This window comes from Buteo buteo, chromosome 7, assembly GCF_964188355.1.
Source record: "Buteo buteo chromosome 7, bButBut1.hap1.1, whole genome shotgun sequence".
NCBI lineage: Eukaryota > Metazoa > Chordata > Aves > Accipitriformes > Accipitridae > Buteo > Buteo buteo.
In genome coordinates this window covers 43996529-44017117 of record NC_134177.1, presented here as the reverse complement: position 1 = coordinate 44017117, position 20589 = coordinate 43996529, and the positions used below count along the sequence as shown (strand labels likewise).

General features: G+C 37.5%; 1 protein-coding gene across 8 annotated transcripts in view; it reads right to left on the bottom strand.

The window, feature by feature from the left end:
• Positions 1-2: 2 nt before the first annotated feature.
• The window catches only part of VMP1 (vacuole membrane protein 1), a 71333-nt gene continuing 50746 nt past the window's right edge, over positions 3-20589 (bottom strand). For all 8 annotated transcript variants that reach the window (XM_075032926.1, XM_075032930.1, XM_075032929.1 and 5 more), the window contains 4 exons: positions 18155-18271; positions 15651-15712; positions 4189-4291; positions 3-2890 (listed from right to left, as the gene is read on the bottom strand). In XM_075032926.1, the coding sequence (XP_074889027.1) occupies positions 2747-2890; positions 4189-4291; positions 15651-15712; positions 18155-18271 (426 nt within the window). In that variant the 3' untranslated portion in view covers positions 3-2746. The remainder of the gene's footprint in view (positions 2891-4188; positions 4292-15650; positions 15713-18154; positions 18272-20589) is intronic.

Genomic DNA, 20589 nt, shown 5'->3' with positions numbered 1-20589 from the left:
GAAACAGTTATTTGTTTCTTTATTTAAGCAAACATAAAACTATCCATTTGCAAATCTCATTAGGTTTGCATAACTTTCATTTCTATTTTTTTTTTTACCTTTTACCAAGTCTTCTTATCTCCCAGCAGCTCAACAGGTAGAAGCAAGTAGAATGACCAGTCCCTTTAAATAGTGTTAGAAAGCTTCAAAATAACAGCATAGCTTATTGGAATGGACATGTACAAACATGAGTTGCAGAACAAGAGATATATTTCGCACTATATGTATGTAAACATATATTGAAATACAAGTGGGAGAAGGCTTTCATTTTGTCTAGTGATTTTTCAGTAGGCAAGGAGGCATAATTATGAGGAGACTGGTTTTTTTCTTTTTAGTTATTGTTACAGTCTCCTCATTTCAATCTGACAGCACACAGGGACCTCAACATGGCATAAATGTCTCACGAAAGGCCTTAAGACGCTACCAGAACTGTGTGAAGTAAATACAGTGTCCCTAAGGTGAAATAGCAGATTTGAGGAAAAAAAGCTGCCACTAGAACTGGGGAAAGTAGCAAAAGGCTGTTTCACTAATCCGAATATCCTGAAGGAAAATGAAACAAACAGCTATGAATTGCTGACGTGATCTCTTACAAAGTGCAAAATGAAAGTTTGAGGAGACTGAAAAAAGTGAAGTATCAAATAGAACTATGATTTTTTTGAATGTGTATTGTATTAGAACAAGTTCTTTGCTAATTTATTTTCAAAGACCATATTTAGGCCAAGAAGTGAAAAAGCTGCTAGGGCCAAGATTTAAGAAATACTGCTTATCTTTTAAAAATCCACAGGGGCAAATGAATGGCCTTTGTGCTTTTAACTATCTTGTAGTACCTCCCAGCACTCAGCCTTTTAGATATTTAAATTTAATCTAGTCAGCAGCTCTACCGAGAGAAGTCCCTATTAAAAGCCTCCCCATTCATTCAGTAACATTGTTTAAAGTCATATATGAAGCATACAGGAGAAACACTACAAACCTCACACACAACTGAGATGAAACTTTAAAAGATGTTTCTTATGTAGACTGCTGCACTGCGTGACTTCTGAACTCATTTCCATCTAACCTTAAAAACACTTATATGCTGTTGATGTTCAATGAAAACAGTTGGAGATGGATGAGCAAACGGTCAGATGAAAGATACCAAAATGTCAGACAGCCTACCGACTGTTGTTGCCATGAGATCCAACAGTCAACATCAGTCTGATAAGCTATCCGACAGGATGGTACAGCCATGGAGATGTCACGACGGTTGGCAACACAAGAGGACATTCAGGCAGGATTGAACAAAATACATATTCTCACACCTTGCTCAAGATCTGCCCTAGCCTCATGCAGGGATAAATCTAACCTGAGCAAGAGCAAGATCTAATCTACTTTGTGCTCATATGCCACCTTTTGATAACACTAATTGAAAGTCAAATTAATTCTTATTACTTACCCCTAGGATAAAAATAAAAAACAATAGTTCAAAAGTTATTAGAGTAGTAATACATATACAGTAGCAGTGGAATGGATATCTACTTACTAAAGAGGGAAAAAGATCCATTTTAATATTAGTTATGTTCATGTACATTAGAACTGGAACACACACCAATTCATAACAACGTTTTAGAAAGATCTGACTTTAAAAGCCTAAGCGTAAGGTTCTCTGCATCATTGCTGGGTTTGACATCAAGTCTGTTTTCAGCTGGAATCTTTACTCTTCCCCCCTCTCTTCTCCTTCATTGCCCACGGTGCTGTGATCAATGGCAAACATCTGAGAAGAATTTGTGATAACAAATATCACTAGCTATTCAACTTGCCTATTTTAACCAGTGAGCCGTACTTCAAGCCAGTGATATCCTTTCTACTTCCTTCTGCTAAGTAAGAAGTTCTTAAGAAAAAAAGAAAAAAAAAAAAGAACAAAGGGCTTCAGCACCATTTGTGCAGGAAGGATGAGTAAAGCATGCGATTCATGGGATTAAGGCTTAATAAAGAAACTAAAGAAACTGAGCATACAAAAGCAGAGAGGAAAAGAAACAGCTTAAAAAGACTGACACAAGAAATTCTGGAATGATCAAAGATGACTTTATAAAGTTTTATCTTAACTTCATTCTAAATATACATAATAAAAAATGTCAGCTTCAGCATTTTGACATCAATCATCTCTGCTAACATCATGAAGTTTAAGAGGGTGGCTTTTCCAACCGAGAGCACGTGCAATGCGATGGGACACTGGAGAATTCAGATGGAATAGCCTTACCATGAAGGACATGCAACAGTTTGTATCCAATCGGTATTCATTTATATACATTTTGATGGTCTTGAAAGTTATGGAAAAAGCAAACCAGCCACCCTTCAAAATAAAAGGTTACCCTTAGGTCAGTCTGAAGTTAAATCAGGAAGTGGAGAGTATTAAATCATAAGTTTTGGAAGTAATTTGGATGGACGACACTTGCGTTAAACACCATTTAACATCACATTGTCCATCCTGTATCATACAACTCAGACTTGTAAAGCATTTATACCTTACCTTAACATTTATAAGTTTGTCAGTGAAACGTCTGCTCTAATATCCAAATTACTTTCAAAATTAAATCAAAACTTGTTATAGTTGAAAATTGATGTTAAAAAGTTTTCCCCCATTTTTGAATAATGCTGATTTTTAAACATATGGAAAGATGTGTCATTTTTTGTGTCCGCTAAAACCCATTCCAAGGTTTTTTTCCCAAGCTCATTTGGTTTTTTCTTCAGAGTACATCTTCTGTTGCAGTCGTTTGGCATAGCTCTGGGCCATGGAGTTGATTATAGATAAGATAAAATAACAAACCATGACAATCACCAATTTTTCAAACATCCAGGATAGCCAGTTTTCCCCCTGAAGAGACAAAACAGAAGAAGGAGGAAAATTAAGATTAGTGGACAGCACAATGGAGAAGTCTCCATTTTCTGGGTGAAAGGGAAGAGCCTAACCATTTTTTTTTTTATTATGTAATTTATCAAATTAAAAACAGGAACCAAGTGCAAGCCGACAGGATTCCTGCAGGTCCCGCTGTAAAGCTGACTTTAGTCCCTTGAAAGACAATGCAGGAGGACTTGCCAAATACACTGCAGGGCAGATGATGAATCCTTGATCATTACTAGTGTGCTAGTGAAGTGATTTATTATTCCTAGTATTGTTTCGTCTTTGCTAACAATTCATGGAGTTCAGAATTAGCAACCCTGACTGTCATTCCCTGTCATGTTCATTGCAAAGAAAACAATAAGGTCATTGGTGAACAATGTTTTTTCCCTAAACTGCATATACTGTGTTATCTTCCAATTAGTATCCGATTCTTCTGGTGTCAGTAGAAGTTAATGCGATGACCTCGGCAGTCCCACTTCGAGCGTTTTCCATGGCTACTCTTAACTTGTATTTTTTTGTCAAAGGAGGGCAGCAATGCACTGCACAAAAATTACTTCAATGTGCATAAAAGGAATCTGCATATTTAGTTATTCCAGCCTGCTCCTCCCTAATTTAGTCTCTTTTGTGGTAAGAAATGGGCAAAGAAACATTTGTAAGAGCTACAAGTATTAGATGTGAAATGGGAGTTAGATTAATGGATTTTATCTAAAAATGCCATAGCATCCTAAGGAATTTCACTGCAAAGTTGTTCTGTCCCCACTAAAAATTCAGGATGTTTTTAAAAATACTTTTTTTTTTTTATATGAAAGGACACTTCTGCTCCTTTGTACTGAGTCTAAACACCGTATTTTTCTTTTCTGTTTGAACACAAAAGGCTCAGGGATTTTGTTTCTCTTATTGGCCATTAAGCCACAGATCTTACTGGCTTCTGAACTATTGATGCTGCACACCGTTTGTTACCATTCCACATGTAAATGCAACTTTTTTCTGCTTAAATTTCTCTTTCAAAATAGGTGTGCTATTGGCCTTACTTTATTGTTTTCTTTATTCTCCAAGAGGTTTAAGTCCACTTGCATACAATTACAGTATTACTTTTAATTCCCAGGTTGCTTTTAAAATGAGATTTTTATCTACTCCCTAGGCCACTGCAAATATTTGAAAAACAAAATCAAGAGTTATACTGGTAAACCTGACAAGTCAGAAGACAGCTAGAGAAGGGAAAAATTAATTGGGAGGGGAGGGGGGTGGAGGGGAGGCAGAGAGGTTCTTACCTGTGGCACGCCACCGTCTGATTTGTGGTGAAGTTTTATCCTCTGAGCTTCCAAATACTCTTGAAATGGCTTCTGAAGAGAAGGACCTATACTTGGAATAGCACTGATGCAAAGTTCATCCCAGAGAACAGACAAAATAAGGGAGAAAAAAAAAACAAAAACAAAAACATTTTTTTTTTTTTTAAAACTTACCACTTTGACCCAAACAGAACAAAGTTCAGACTGAGCTACAGCTCAGAAGGGCATTGCTACTTGAGAAAACATAACCACGAAATAAAGTGTATTTCGTCTTTTTATCTGATACTTCTGAAAGGGCCATATTTCCCCAGATCCTCAAAAAGTGCTTAAAAAGAAAAAAAATTGCAGAGCAAACCAGTGACAATACACTGCTGGTAACACAGAAAGAAGCTGCGAGCTAGAGCATTTCCTTAAAGCCAGGGAGAAGCCAGCTGAGGCTCTGCACTGGTGCAGTGCTGAGAATCAAATGAATGACTTCTCAGAAGTCCCACATTTATCACCAGCAGTTCCTGTAAGAACTGGTTTGAACCGATTAATAAGGAAATGACTTGTGCTTGTGTCATCCCTCAGTTAAAAAAGAAACTGCTCGCCCTATGACTTGCCCCTATCTTCTCAAAGAAGACGGCCCCTTTCTCAAACTAAGTCCTTATTAGGACAATCTGTGCGTCATCCTTACCCAAAAAGAATGCATTAGCAAATTCTGCAGGCGCCTCCCACAAGTCAGTGATTAACAAAGGAACAAAGAAGGAACTATGAACCCTGTTCTGAATCATGCCATGGTTTATGGCAGATGACTTGCACAAAAGCTACAATACATAACTGAACACCTTGTTCTGACATTAACGTTACAAAGATCACGGATACGTTTTTGGAACTAAGAACCCTCTCCCACTTCTACGGCGTAAAGGTGTTGGCGCTGGACAGACTTACAGCAGCCCCCAACTTCCATTCTGCAAATATCACAGCCTGTCCAGACTTCAATCAGAAACAACCTAGGTAATTTTTCTTTATATCTATACACCATGCTATTTAGCAGGAGGTCCAAAGAGCCTTAATAATTGTCACAATACTTTAAAAAAAACCCACAAACTTAAATACTATACAGAAGAAATTACTACTAGCCACAACACTAGCTTGGCTGGTGTGGTGAGAACACACGCACAATCCGAAGGCTCCCAAGGTTTCATCTCCGTATGTGCACCAACACTCCTAACCCCAGCCACGGGAGAGTTCCCATTACTGACAAGTGCCATTTTAACTTCAAAGAGAGCTAAGATCTTAACTTTTTTTTTTTTTTTAATTCTAAAGAAATAATATGGTCTTCTACATTACAAAAGTCACCTAAATTTCAACACTTCAGGGAGGATTTAGTAAAACATGCTTCAGACACCAAGATACACATGGACAATTTTACAAACTGATCATCTCCTCTCCAAATGACTGTGGGAGGGCTAGGTCTCTCAAATTATTTTCCTCAGTCTTCTGATTTGACACAATATTCCATTTTCCAGGCTAAAGCCCAATTAAAAAATAACAGCTTTCTAATCTTCAGAATTTATGAAAATGCACAGACCGAAGAAATGAAGTAGCTCACTCTCCTCCACTAAATCTATTTCCTTCAATAGCCAGGGGCAAATAATTTTTTTGAACATATTTACAAGAAAAAGATTGCTTCCCTCATGATTCACCGTCACAATGATACAAATGGGTGAGTAAATTCTGTGCCTAGACTGGTAAAATTTCGGGGGGGGGGGGAAGAGCAGAGACTAAGGCACGTCTATTACACATTTTACACAAGAGTATGTCAACTTTTACAAATGATTTCTAGTTTTTCAGAACCATCCCTTACGAAGCTGACTATTCGTGGTAAAAATGCTCCTAATGACTCGCCGATCAGTACGAGTCACAGTTTTAAAAAATGAGTTACATTTTGAGGTTTCTTTTCTTTTTCGAATGACACTTGGAAGCCCAGAAAAGCTACTGAAGGGTAATAGTTTACTTTTAAATTTCTGCATGATTATGAAATGAGGAATATTTAAATGATGAGAGATGAATGATTAACAGAATGGTTGTTCAAATACCTCAATTTTTTTTCTGAAAACTGAACTAAGTCAGTGCCCAATTAGCATTAAACAACAGAACAAAGACATGAAAACCAAGTTCAGACGGCTTGAAGAGATCCTGGTGCATCAACACTGTATTTCAAAATTTTTTTCACTAAAAGAATTCAGCTTTTTTTTTTGTGAGCATGACTAAGAATTAAGTACACAACATTCATTTTTATTAAAGCTATTTTGAAGAACTCCAAGATCCTGAATGCAAGGCTTCTAAAACTCTGCAATATTTTGCACATTCATCTAGAAAATCATGAATCCACAGTACTAGGAATAAAATTCTTGAAATCCCATTTCAGCAGGACAGTATTGGTTACTTGCACTCTTTTGACAAAATTCAATCATTTAATCAACCAGCTAACTCATATGTCACCTAATATCCAAAGCATAGGCATAATCTTAGATCTGAAAGTCTTAAAAACCAGTTTTCATTTTGTTTCATTACAAACAAGTGCTTGGTATCCCCCCACAAACCTAGTGAACTTCAACTCCCTAACCCTGTTCTTACCAAAGGAGGAGGGGGAAGACTTCAGTATAAATTTTCAGGGATTACACTCAAACAGAGGCAGGTACACAGGCAGAAGGAGCAGATTTGCATCATAATTCTGCGCCACTTAGCAGTGACTCGAAGATACACCTTCAAAAGACTGCTGCAGTTTCAGAAGTCGACATGCAAACCACAAGCGTATTTACACATCCGACTTAAGGAGGGAAGATGCTGGAAGATAACCCTGTTTGTAGAATAATCTAAAACCAATTCCTTGCATTTTCCTTTGAGAATCAAGCCTGTTGTCTTTCAAATAAAGACTAGGAAAGGGTAAGAAAATAAAAGGATCTTAGTGCACAACAGAACGTAGCTCATCCCCACTTTGTAGTCTCTATCTGCCAAAACAAAACACACAAAAACCCCCCAAACACACAACCTGCTGTCCCTTCTTAAAGGCTCAGAATATAGATCTTAGTGAGCTCCCGAAGGACTTCAATTAAAAAATAAAAAAAAATAAAAAACCAAAACCACAAAAACCCCATTCATGAGAAGTTGTGTGTAAAAATAAGCAATGAAATACATTTCACTAGTTGCTATCATTGTTATTAATCAATTTTGCAGTTAATCAGCAACAGGCAGGCACTCCTAGGAAGAGAGATGCTGTTCTTGTGTATTCTGTCCTTTCACCAAAATTTACTTGAAAAACAAAGAGACTAGCTACAGTTTTACCATAAGATTCAGAAAAAAATGCTTTGGTTTTTTTTGAGGAAAAAAAAAAAAAACTCTGAAGAAATTTTGATTCAGAAGACATTTTAGAAACACTTAACATTAAACACCAATTTTTTTTAACTCATTGTGATTCTCTGCTAAAATTGAATGTTTTATAAGGAATTGAAACTGAAAACAGACTTCCAAAAAATTGTACTAGCCTTTGGTATAGCCCAAATTCATTAAAATCATAACATTTCAGTAAAAAACATTACTTGCATTCTAATACTACAACATAAACACCCATTAAGAATTTTGCTTCACTGAACAAAACACTGCTGAAGCTTGTTTTCAGAAGTATTACCTGATATTTGTAATTAAACAGATGTATCTTTGATTTTTTTTTTTAATTAAGAGCTACGATTTCTATGCAAATGAAAAATTACATAGCTTTTTTTCCAACAAATAAAACAAAACTTCACATCTGTTTGAAGCACCACACTACAGAGATTCAGCAAAGTTGTTCTAGGATCAGCTTAAAAATTACACCAACTATGTACAGATTCTGACAATATGACTCCTACAACTTCTATTCCAGTTACAGCAAAACTGTGTTTATTAAAATACACTGTACAATTTATTCATTTGCTTTTCAAAGAATGCCTGTCAACAGCTGAACCTCAAACACGTGCACTAGTCATGAAGAGGTAGGAAAGATTTTTGGGAAACTTATCTTTTTAACAGAATCTTTGGAACTACAGGCAGGAGTTTTCTCAAACACACGTGGATGAAGTGCCAAACCAAGGGGTGGGGAAGAGGTATTTTCCCTATGCCAGTTTAACAAAAAATAGAAAGTTAGTAAAAATGCAGCTCACTAGAGTATTGACTAATATTAAAAATACTTCTTTAAAACCATTTAATCATTATATTTGCACTTTTGAAAGGCATATTTTTCATCTTACAAGATCTTTAAGGGTATAGGTTACTCCTGAGTTATCAACATTTCGTAACCTATGCTTTTAGAGTTTGTGAACGCTCAGATAATTACAAGCTGTGCTAAATGCTGAAGTACAGTCCTCTGTCAAATGCTGCCTTTTAGTATCATTGTGCAAACACTTCACACACAAAAAATCTATCAGTCCACGATTTTGGATATAAAGCTCCCATCTTATAAAAGCCTCTGCACATGTGCATATTCACCTATTCTTCCAGAGAGAAATGTTAGAATTAGCAAGTATTTTCAAGAAACACTGAAGTTGCCATTTTAGACCCATGTTTTAGGAACATTAATACAGTGGGATTTTTACTGCTAATGAAACTTTTTTTTGTAAGAGGCCTCCAACAGCAAGTGATGATTAAGCAGCTGATTAACTCCAAGCAGTTCTTAAACTCCATTTATTCTGATGGAAATTAAAAATGTAAATAAGAACTTCAGTGGCATTCAGTTCTGAATTTTATACCCTATTCAGCAGCTCGTATGAACAACTGGAATCAGTCCTCCAGTTGCGACGATCAAGAAACATTAAGCACCACAGGTTTAAAAACATGGAAGTCTATTTTATCATGGAAATGATAATCTGAAGGGAAATGAGAACCACAGTAATTGAATAGATGGTGCAAACAAGGCGCCAGGCTCCCAGGCTGAAACACACCGAAGCCCTGCTTGGAAAGGTGATGCAATATTGAGTCACAACCCCATTTTACGGATGATCTCTCTAATATCCACAGCTGTTAATTTGGAAAAACCGTTTAACTGTTAACAGGGGGACTGATTTTGTCAGACTCTCTGGCACGCACGCTTTGTCCTTGTCCGGACCCTCTCAGAGTCTGGGGACAAACAGCGTCGTACATGTTTTGCTCAGATTCAGCTATTCGGGCTAGTCCAGCTATAGAAAAAAACATCCTTTTAGGAAATGCCAGCACCACCATTCCAAATGAAGACAACAGCAAAAGAAATTTTGAAACAACAGAAAACCAAACTGAGAGGAAAATATCACTGTGCGTTTTGTCAGCACAAACCCTGCACACACTCGGTATCTCACCCTGGCCGTCCTGCAGCAAGCATGGCCCAAGGCCAGAGATTATCTCCTTCTACAAAAAAGGGAGTTAAGTGGCACTGAAGAATGTGACAAACGAAGGAGGGGGTGTGCTGGGATGGAGTCTTCACTCCCAGTACCTCCAACTCTTTTTTTTTTTTTTTTAATTTATTTAAATCAGACTAGCTATTGACAGCTAGGCCAAAGGGCCAAAGCAAAGGCTTTCACCTTCCGAACAACTATGCAAAACTTCATTAAATCATCACACCCAACACCCGCTCCTCCCACACAGAGTTTATATTAGATTCACATTTCTCCATTCCCCTGTAAGAATGCAAGTAAAATCCATCCTGCAGCTCAAAAGCAGTAAGGCATTTAGCAAGAGGCTCCATATTTGGTTATTTTAGCCATTCCTCCCTTAAAAGAAACTGGAAGTTTTGCTCCAGCACGGTATCAACTTCTTTGAGAGTTAGACATTTTATAAACCATTGAAAAACAGATTCCAACGGAAATATTTTTATGCCACTGGACAATTAGCAAAGCTGATTAATTCGCATACCGGGTTCACCATCTAAACAGAGCACCTTTCTTCCTGCAAGTTATCTGAACCTTCAATGGTTAATTTTTTTCCAGACAGTGATCTAAACAGGCTTAACGGTTAGTATTTTAATGAGCTGTCATTTCCTGTGCTGATAAAGATTCTCACAGTATTTAAACCATCCATTTCCCCCCAGCTCCGCCAATACCAGGACCCTGCGCAGTGACTCAGTGGATCTCTGACTCAGCCCTCAGACGATGCTGCAGCAAACCTGGACCCTGGCTCAGAGCAAAACCTGAGCTCCCAAATCACTGAGGGAGTAACCACAGCCTTCAGCTTCCATCACCGCCACTTCGGGCTCAGAGCCTTTGGTGAAACTTAGATGTTATCTCTGTTCAGTGGTCTAAAAATTGCAGAAAATAAATCTGGTTTATGCTCAGGATCAACAGAAACATTTCGGGGTTAAAAGACTACTTGGCAGATTCACTGGCTTTACAAGATGAGGAAAGAAAATATCTTATTTGAAGATTACTAAGCTAAAATTGTTACACGTTTGACGTCATTTATACCTGGAGCTACGCTCCAATACCCACATTAACCAAGCTGTCTGCGAAACGGGTTTTTTTCTTGGGACATTCTGTTATGTTAAAATCAATGCTTTCAGAAATGGGAATTGCAACATCTCTGAACTGCTGGGTCTTAACTCTGCTCAACATTGCCCTTTGCAAGGAAACTTCTATTTGTGTTTTAAAGATATATTTTTGTACACAATCTAGAAAAAAAAAGCTTGCCTGTTCGGAGTTAAATCCCACAAGCCTTTTCCAAATAAACTTTTATAATTCTGTTGTGATCCACTGGAAGGTTTTCAACACCAAAGCTACTCAAATTTCATCCACATCTGTGTCCCTTTCAAGACACTAAAGCCTGTTTTGTGCAGAGCTGATCTATTGTGTACAGGGTGTCTTACGAGGGCACAGTCCCACAGGTTTCTGATACACTTGTGGGAGGAGAGCCATTGATTTATTGTACCAAGAAATGTCAGGTGTATTGGTATAACCTTCCAGAACCATTTCTCTCAGGAGATTTTGAAGTCACTGCCCAGTTATCCATGTTCTCAGCCACTTCGGGTTATTTTCAGTTGAATTCTATTACACAGGTTTCAATTTAAATATTGATTGGAGTCTGTTTTTCAAATATCCTTTAATGAGGATGCCAGTTCAACAAGATATGGACTGTCTGGCATACAAAGGTCCACCAAGTGAGAAGGTGTGGCTGGCAGATTGAGGCTCGCTCCTTTGATGCTGCTCTGCCCAGAGCAGAGCGATAGGAAGCAGTGGAGATGAGCTGGCAGAGGCCACGCTGTGCTGCCATACCCTGCTGAAGGCCCCCAAAACCCCAGGCAATCGCTTGGCACAATGCGAATCAAAAAAAAAAAAAAAAAAAAAAAAAAAAAAGAAAAAGAGCTCTTCCCACCCCAGGACAAATGATTTCTGGTACAGCCCCTTCTATCCCTGTATCACTATATTCTAAAGAAGTAACCTAAACCTGTATGGTAAATTATTTTTGAAAAAAATTATACAATCTTTAAACAAAGTTTCCAGTTACATCAGTCACCATGAATTCATTTGTACTTTTTTCATGAAAGGAACATCACGCTCCTTACAAGAGTCAACTGAGATTAAGTTGTGAAGCAAAGAATTATGGCACAATAAATAGCAGCAAACTGGTTTGTCAAGGCAATGGTTCAAGTACCTGTTACCAAAAACTGTTTTTCCTTTAAGACGTGCAATTACTCAGACTGGCCTGCATGGCTGGTAAGCATGAAAATTTGTTCCACAGAAACTACCAGGTTAAGAAACCCTTCAGAAGCACTGATATTTTGGGGTAGATTTTCAAGTCTGAGTTTGTTGAGTTACACTTCACACTGTTAACACATTCCACCCACAGAACATGGCACTAACAAATTAACTTCTAAAAATCTGTGGAAGTATGCAATTTTTTTTTTTTTCATGCATTTCACTGGCTTCTACTTAAACTTCAGATTAGCTTATTGACTCAGTTCATTAATTGAATAGATTAGTCTCTACTTCTCTTAAAATCAGCAAGGCATGATTTGCTACAGGCAGTAGTTCACTCCTTTAGCTGAGACGACAGCATACCTGGTGTATCACATGAGCACTGCTCAGTGGTCATGCCTCCCCTCTGAGTAACTATCACAGCCTCTGTAATTAAGACATTCTGCAGCCTATGCGAGTTTATCATTAACTTAACCATAGTCAGAGGGAATCTCTCTGCCCGACGAAGGGTGGGATTTGTCCAAAAGGGATGCAGCCGTACCACTTGCCACTAAAGTTCAGGTGATTCTGAGGTGAAGGCCAGGAGCTGTCTAACGCTATATAAAACATGTTTCTGATTTTCTTAGATGTCTATTGAAGTTCTAAAGTTATTAGCTCATTTTCACAAAATATGAACAGAGCATGCTGAATTAAAAAAAAAAAAAATTAGATTTTTTTCTTTCTGAACATTTACCCAGAATTGATGGCAGACAGTTTGTGGATTGTGTGTGCTTTGAGAACTACTTCTTTTAGTAGTTTTCTGGGAATTCTTAATCCACATTTGAAACTGCCACTTCAAAGAAAATATGATCATGCTTAAAAGCAATATGCTTAGTGTGACTTCATAAACAATCCTGCAGCTGTAGGTAAAAAAAATTAAACGGAAAGATTTAAGAGCCAAAAGAAAACCCACAACACACATGATAATTAAACATTTTAAGTGGGCTAGGTTTGGCCTAAAACCAGCATCAAAGTATTTACATGGATGATCAGTAAGTTAAACTCTTCTTTAAGTGACAGAATACAAGGCAAAACTCTTACACACCGCCTTTCCTCACAAAAGCTTATGAATGTAATACAACCTGAGAGAAAACATTATCCTCTTCTAGCAGTTTAGACAGCAACAATACAACTTTAAACTATTAACTGGTAGAACAGGTCGATAATTACCAGCCCCATATGAGCTACCAGTATCTTTGTAATCCTCTTCAGCTTTGATTTCAAGACTCATGCTAACTTCAGTTTCTTAAATCCATCCACGTCTTCTCGTCCCTTCTAACAAGGCTTGCTGCAGCGCGGCTGCCATTTGCCTTGCTGCTGCCACCACCCGTCCTTCTTACCTTGTTTTTTGTACACTAGCTACCACCAATGTTTTCAAAAATTTTTTGTAAACAGCTTCTTAATTTCCTGCCACGTTTTCTTTTCCTTTTCTTTCCTTATTTAATCAATCTGAGGAGTATTTTATGATCCTTTTATAAAGGAGACCTAGACAAAACTGTAAAATCAAATTACCCTAAATTATATTAAAAAAGCCTGGTTATGGCAGGCTTAGTGTGCAATGCCAGCAGCATCCAGTAACAGAAGTAAACAACTACTGAGCTATGGGCAAGGTCTGCAGGTGAATAATTTTTGCTTTTTGACTAAGACTCATGTAGTTATCGAGAAATTCTCTCTGGTTTATAAAATCAAATACTCTCAGACTTTTTCTCATAACTTAATCTTCCGTCTAGATTTATCCTGTATATTAATATGTTCAATGTTTTAAAGTATTGTGCTTAGACATTTCCTATTGTGTAAGAGCAATATCCCAGACAAAAAAAAAGTCTTAAGCCATTTGTCGGATAAAATTTGATTAAAATCAAGTTACTGACCATTAAATAGAACTATATTTTAATTTAATAATAAGGGATTTAATACAAGCTATTGTTCAACATGTTTTATACTCCACTCTAAAAGAAATTGATGAGGTAATGCTAGCAGACAGCTTGAGAAAAGTCAAGGATACCGGGACATTCCAAAAATCTTACTGTCTCCCGAGAACATTTTTTAACTCTGACATCAACCATCTAATAAAATCTGAATCCAGCAGAGGTCTTGTGAATGCATTCGAAGTAATTCGATGCAAAATTATCTCCAAGGCAGATGAAGTAGGAAAAAACTACTAGTTGTGGCTCAAAGATTTGCAAGAGAGTAAATCTTTGGAAATATACCTGACCTAGTAGCAGAGCAGATCAAAATTGAGTAATAGATTGTCTAGTGTGATTGATATAAAGAAAAGCTAACTATTGATGGTTAAAAGTAGCCACATTCCTCTCTTTTTTTTTTTTTTAAATAGTGTTCAAAACAACAAATTAATTTTGAAGTTTGTTACAAACCAGACACCCAATCAGAAGATCAGGAAGTAATAAAGTCAGGATTTGTTTCATTAGTGAAGTGCCCTAGAATGTTTCTTCTGATGCTCCTTTTTCTTTATATAGCTTTACTATGTCAAGTTTACATATTTTAAAAGGAATTATTTCCAGACATTCCTCCCCTGAAACTGTTCTTGAGAAGTGTGGCTTTTTGGATTTTATGTGAAAATAGTTATTACAGTTTGGATAGCAAAGTGTCAATCAGTTTGCCCCATATAACAAGTGAAAGACCTTGGAAGAGTAGAAACACCTTAGAATTTATTTTATGGATCCATATTAGGCATCTAGTTTAAAAAAAAACCACACCAAACAAAACAAACAAAAAAAGCCCACCCCACAACAATAAGACTTTCTATTTAAATGTTAGAGATTCACATTTAAAACTTTAAACCTGCACCCCTGACATTAATCTGATCAGTGTACTGAAAACAGGCAGTAGCTTCCCTCCCAAGAACACAATTGTTCCTTTGAACAATTAAGCATGAATTTTTTATGAAATCCGTATGATTTATCTAGTTGCCTACATTTAAATTAATTAAGTTGCATACTTCGTTTGCATTCAAGCAGTTTATGAAACTTCTGCATGGTTAGAGAAGCACTGTTGCAATGTTATTTGCTGGATTACCAGGCAGGAAATGTTAACATCAACAATAGATTTTAAAATTACACAGAATTTCATGACTGAACAGGTAGATATGAGGCAAAAATCTAACACTTCATCAGTGTCCAATCTTCATTCAAACCCACTGAGGCAACATGAAAGTATGTTGTTTTAATTGCCTCCTCCCCCCCAACTGTTAGCTGGATTTTTGCTTAGTTTTCTTGTTTAAAACTGAGATTTTCACTTATTTCTCATTCTGACATTTTGAGACATCTGAGATTTTAAATGTATAAGGTACTTCAAATTATGGAAGGGGTTTACTGTCATCTTGGGACAATGCATAAATCACAACAGTGCTTTTATTTTTTGTCATAGGATCATACTACCAACACTGAAGAAAGTCCATTAAAAAAACAGCCTATTTGCAGCTAAAAGTGTAGCGATCTATAATTGGAAGAGCTGTATCATATTTCTGGGTGAAAGTTAACCGTCGGTACTATCCACTCAGGCCATCTGACCTTCAGTGCTATTATGTTTCTTGAAGTACTTGAAGCCCTTGAGGTGAGGAATGAAGTTGCAAATAAGACCTAAATTATGTGTTGGCCAAAGCTTGCACTTTGAAGCAAAACATAATTTTCAGCACATCTAATTTGACTCCTCCAGTATTTTTCCACTTAATGAGTGAAGGTATTACTGTGTTAAAGAATTACTCACCCGATTAGGGACACCATCTGCTCCACTATATGTTTGCTGAATGTTACAATAACGAAAAGTTTCTGTAGGAAGGAAAACATCAGTTAGAGAAACATTTGATCAAAAGGGAAGCAGGGACAATGGGGTATGACAATTTATGTTCCTTTCCAACCAGACAGCTTCTCCAGCACTCGCACATAGTTTTCCCCCTCTCTTTTCTTTCAAGATCTTTATTTTTCAATACTCTTCAAAAAGAGGCAGGAGAGAGAAAAGCTGTTTACTTTATTACTCTATTTCCTCACAGATTTCATTTCTTGCAATGTTTTTGTAGCCTATGTTACGAACCGTTCGCATCCTCCCCAAACCTAAATTCCCAGAAGCTCAAGGTCACTTTACTCCGTCAACAATGTTTTAATGGAAAAACAGTCATCACTGTGCAGAAAAATTCACATCCCCTTACACAAACACTTGTACTTAAAGATCACAGAAATGAAAAATAATATATCTTCTAGTCCCCCAGTTCATGTGCTTCAGACAGAAGCATAACAAAAAGTACTTAGTGAAGAACAAAGGAAGAGCCATTGGGTACCTGTCTGTTCAAAAAACTTAGATTGTCACGGTCTCTAATGCAACAGTCTTATTTGAACAGAGTAATTTCAATAAAAGAAACTTCTGTAACACATAGCTTATTTTGCAGAAAATCCAAATGTCCACAATTTTACCACTCCCTTCTCTTCTAACACGAGTTAAAATTTTGTTAAAATAGCCTTTGCTACTTCCACTTTTGTCATATTTGACAGCTTGTTAATTTGCAAAGAGTGAGCAAGACTGTGTGTAGCTGTGTATACACACACAAACAGTTCCCACAGTCTCCTTAAATCAATTTAAACATGATCTAATGAGAACTGCATTCGTTAGTCTGGAAATAAGGGATGTGACTAGAACTACACAAAATGATTTTGTGGTCCAGAGGAAGAGGCCAGTGAAAAGCAGCTCCAGGACGGCCACTGTACCAGAGTCACTCGCTTCCTGTCTAGAGCAAGATTTCATTAAAAGCCTTTTCCATGACACTTATATTTCCTAAATTACAAATTGCAGGAAGATCACTACAAAAATCAAGGCTACTGCGCAACAGTATGCTTGAAATCAAGCGTCGCAGAAGAGAGAATTCTAATAGCTAAACATATTACAAAATAAGATGATTTACCAACTGTACAAGACACTGGGAAATATTTTTTCACTTACATTTGATCTGAGTGTGGAGCACTATAAATTACATAGCAAACATTCTGCTAGCTAAACAAGACAAATAAAATAATAAAAGGAATATTACAGAAATACTATTTCACTTTTCTATGTTGCCACAACAAATTCTAACAGTACCCAGATTTGAAAGCAGAAAATTTCAGATAATACAAAAATAGGTGTGGAGAAGAAGTTGTTCTATCACAGCAAATGAAAGAATTTTCAGACCTATTTATTATTTTCTGTTTAAGACCGGACAAAGTAAAATAACCATTTACAAAAAGACGGGAAGAAAAAAAAGGGTTGAAGATTGAAATCTTCCATTCAGGGCGAAAGAAAGATGTTTAAGCAGCTCGATGAGGGTACTAATCAAGTAATTTTATACTACTAATAGCTTCTGCTATTTTAATGTAGTGACAGCAAAGATTTCCAAGCAACACAGCTACAGGCACTGCACCAGTCCTATGGAAATGCTTAAAAAAGCCCCAGCTGAAAACATTGGTTCTAATCATTACAAATAGGGCGATGCAGTTCATGACATAGCACTAACCACACTGCCACCGGTAAAGAATCGCCTGGGAATCAGTACTTCATCCTTCATTGGACAAGATGGTGATGCATTTTAAAAGCGAGACTCAAAATTTTGGAAAGCAACTGGAGATTCTGATTGCCAAATTCAGAACATGCAGGAAGGCTCTGAGTTCGCAAGAAAAACTGGACATACTCTGATATCAGACTATTTCAGAATAATACAGACTGAGGACACCAAAAGTCACTAACCGTGCTTGAAAGCTGTGGACAATCTGCCCAGAGACATACCCTCAGACTGCTTTCTGCAGGGCCTGAAAGGAGTGGGGTTTTCTCTACACACTCAACTGAGATAAAAGGCAGCATTTAAAAGTGCCGCTTAACTGGTAAAGGCTAGTTGCAGTGCTCTTTGAAATGAGTATTTGTTACCAAAAAGGCAAGTTCATTATGAGTACGAAGTCCTTTCAGTCTGGTAAAAACCGTAGGTAAATAACTTGGCTAACCACCAATTTCCTGAGTGGTATAGGCAGCGAGCTCATTAGTTTGTAGCTATAAATTATTCACTTGCCTATGTTTTGAACATAAGAAGCCTAGCAGATCCTTTATTGTAAATCCTTTGCAGCAAATTAATTTCTGTTACTTCAGGTCAGGAAGGGAGACTCCAGAATTCATTACGAAGTAACACAGTGTAACAGTTTAAAAAAAAAAAAAAAGTCTTCAGCCCAGAGCCTTAAGGGAGGTGTAGTACTTGCCTGGATGTGCATTTTAATTACTGCTTTCCCAATCAAGGTTGCACCAAAGAAGGTCCAGAAGGGAACCAGAAAGTGTCCACATGTTATCCCGGCCAGGTCAAACAGAGGGTTTGGAATCTATGAAGTGCAAGGGAAAGAAGTTCATGAATTGCAGCACTTACTTAGACGAACAGGAACACGACAGATGTTGGAACTTTGAAAAATGAACATTTTCCCCTTATTCAACTTGATCCAAAACTCTTGTGTCTTAATACTTACAAAAATGCTAATGTCGCACCACATAACTTAAGTCTCTGGGATTAAGCTAGACAATGTCCCAGACAATTCCATTCTCAGGGTCCCTCCTTACCCATGGATTTTAAAAAAGCTAACAAAAAGTTTTCCATGTGAAATGCACAGAAACCACAGCAAAGCCATTTTGAGTGATTTATCAAATTTTCTTACTGACAAGCACATCACTCTTGGAAGCTAGTGTTCAAAATGATCCCCAGTGACTTCCATCTGAGAAAGTACATTTAAAAACTGGCATTTATAGTCATATGTATCCAGTTTAAAAACACTGATTAGATTTTATTAAGCATATGCATTTCATTTAAAATTAAAATACTTTTTTTCATTGTTAAACTGTTGGCTTGACATTTGGTATTGTGATACTATCTGTAAAATATTTTTGAAATTAAACCAAGAAAGTATCCAAATTCTAACCTTTCACACTTCACATGCAGTACAAGGGCAGACTGTCTGAGTGAACGCATGGGGTATGTGTAATTCACAGTAGCAGTGTATTACTGGGCTAATATCCTGCAGTATTTGTGTTGGTTTGTTACACAAACAAACAAACAGTGTAGATTGTTAAAGACCATAAAAGATAGTAACTTTGCAACTGACAGAATGGAAATCTGAAATCTGTGAGAAAGCTTGTGAGGGTTATGCTTAGCTGTTATAGACTAGCAATTCAAATTTATGAGCACCCACAACACCACCTGCATAGGAAGAAATCTGAAACGGTCTCTAATCATGCCCCGAAACGGTCTCTAAACATGCTCCACTTCAACTAAAATGATTCTTTACCTCTGACAGCTGTCTTAGGCATAGGAGGCTAGTAAATTATTTACTTATACCACAGCCAGATAATTTTGCTCTTCTGAGCCAAGTCTGCTCTAGGTCTCAAGTATGTTCTTTGTTGGTTGGAGTTGGTTTTTTTTTGTAAGTTCACAGTACATTCTAATTACTGCTTTACTATTACCATGGAGGGAGCAACATGCTTTAGGTAGGGGTAACTGTGGATATCATCAATACATTAAACATATTGCAGCAAAAAGTTACTCAACAAGTCCACATTAGGGTATATTAGCAGGCCAGCAAGGTTTTCTCTTTGTTTGTTTTTGAAAAAAACATACATATGCAGTACTAAGGGTTGCCAAAAAAGCCCACGAAGACAGGAGGGCAAATTCTCACAAGTCACAGCAAGGATCTTCCAGGGCTAATTCTTGCTTTGTTCCTTCCCCAGAGCTGCCTTTATGTAGCAAATAAGCTCCAGACAATAATATGGCTTTCTTATTGCCACTAAACAACATTCAATTCAGTTGACTTCACTGGATAAACTTGCAAAGTTTTAAATTCAATTTGATTGTGGTTTTATGTAGCATTTAGAAGCCACTGCTTGACAGACAACTACCTGCAGCTGGGACAGCCATTACCACTTGATAAGCAAGTTCTCTAATCATAAAAAATACACCCAACTAAAACACTGTTTAAAATCCAAAAGTAAGATTGCAATTATAAAGGGGGCAAGTAAAGGAGACACCTTCTAGCATATGGAGAAGCAGCAACAAGCAAGAGAAGCCCTGAAGCTCATGGGGGAACACACAAACGCAAGGAGCACACGTGGCGGGCTGCCTTCCTCACCTACAGGTGTGACAAAAATGTATAGCTTCGAATCCCTGTGCTTTTTTTAGTGCCCCTGCCACATTAAACCTCACCCTTTTTACTGCTACTCTGCAGTTATTCTGTAAACACATTTACAAATCCTCAAGCGTACTGTGTGGATTCATGATTCCTCATCCCTCCCCCAAGCCGCGGCAGCCTATATAAGCAGAAGGAAGCTGGAGCTCAGAGTGCGCTGCAGAACAGTGCGGCAAGTAGGTAAGAAGTTAAGCAAATGTTTAAGTATTACTAAGCAGGAACTAGGAAGAGTTTACACATCCCCTCTCCTGTTTACCAACTCCTTCCTCATGTTCTCCATTTATCCACTCTTCATCTTGTCCAGCCACTCCAGTAACTCATCCCTGCCACCTACAAGCTGTCGTTCTGATTACACAAGACAGACAGAATAGCCTGTGCGGCGATGTCTCACAAGATGGTGACTAGAGACTAATGAGTCAGAGGCAGTGAAGGAGCAGTCTAAGAGCTTACTGGATGGAAGGATTTAAAGA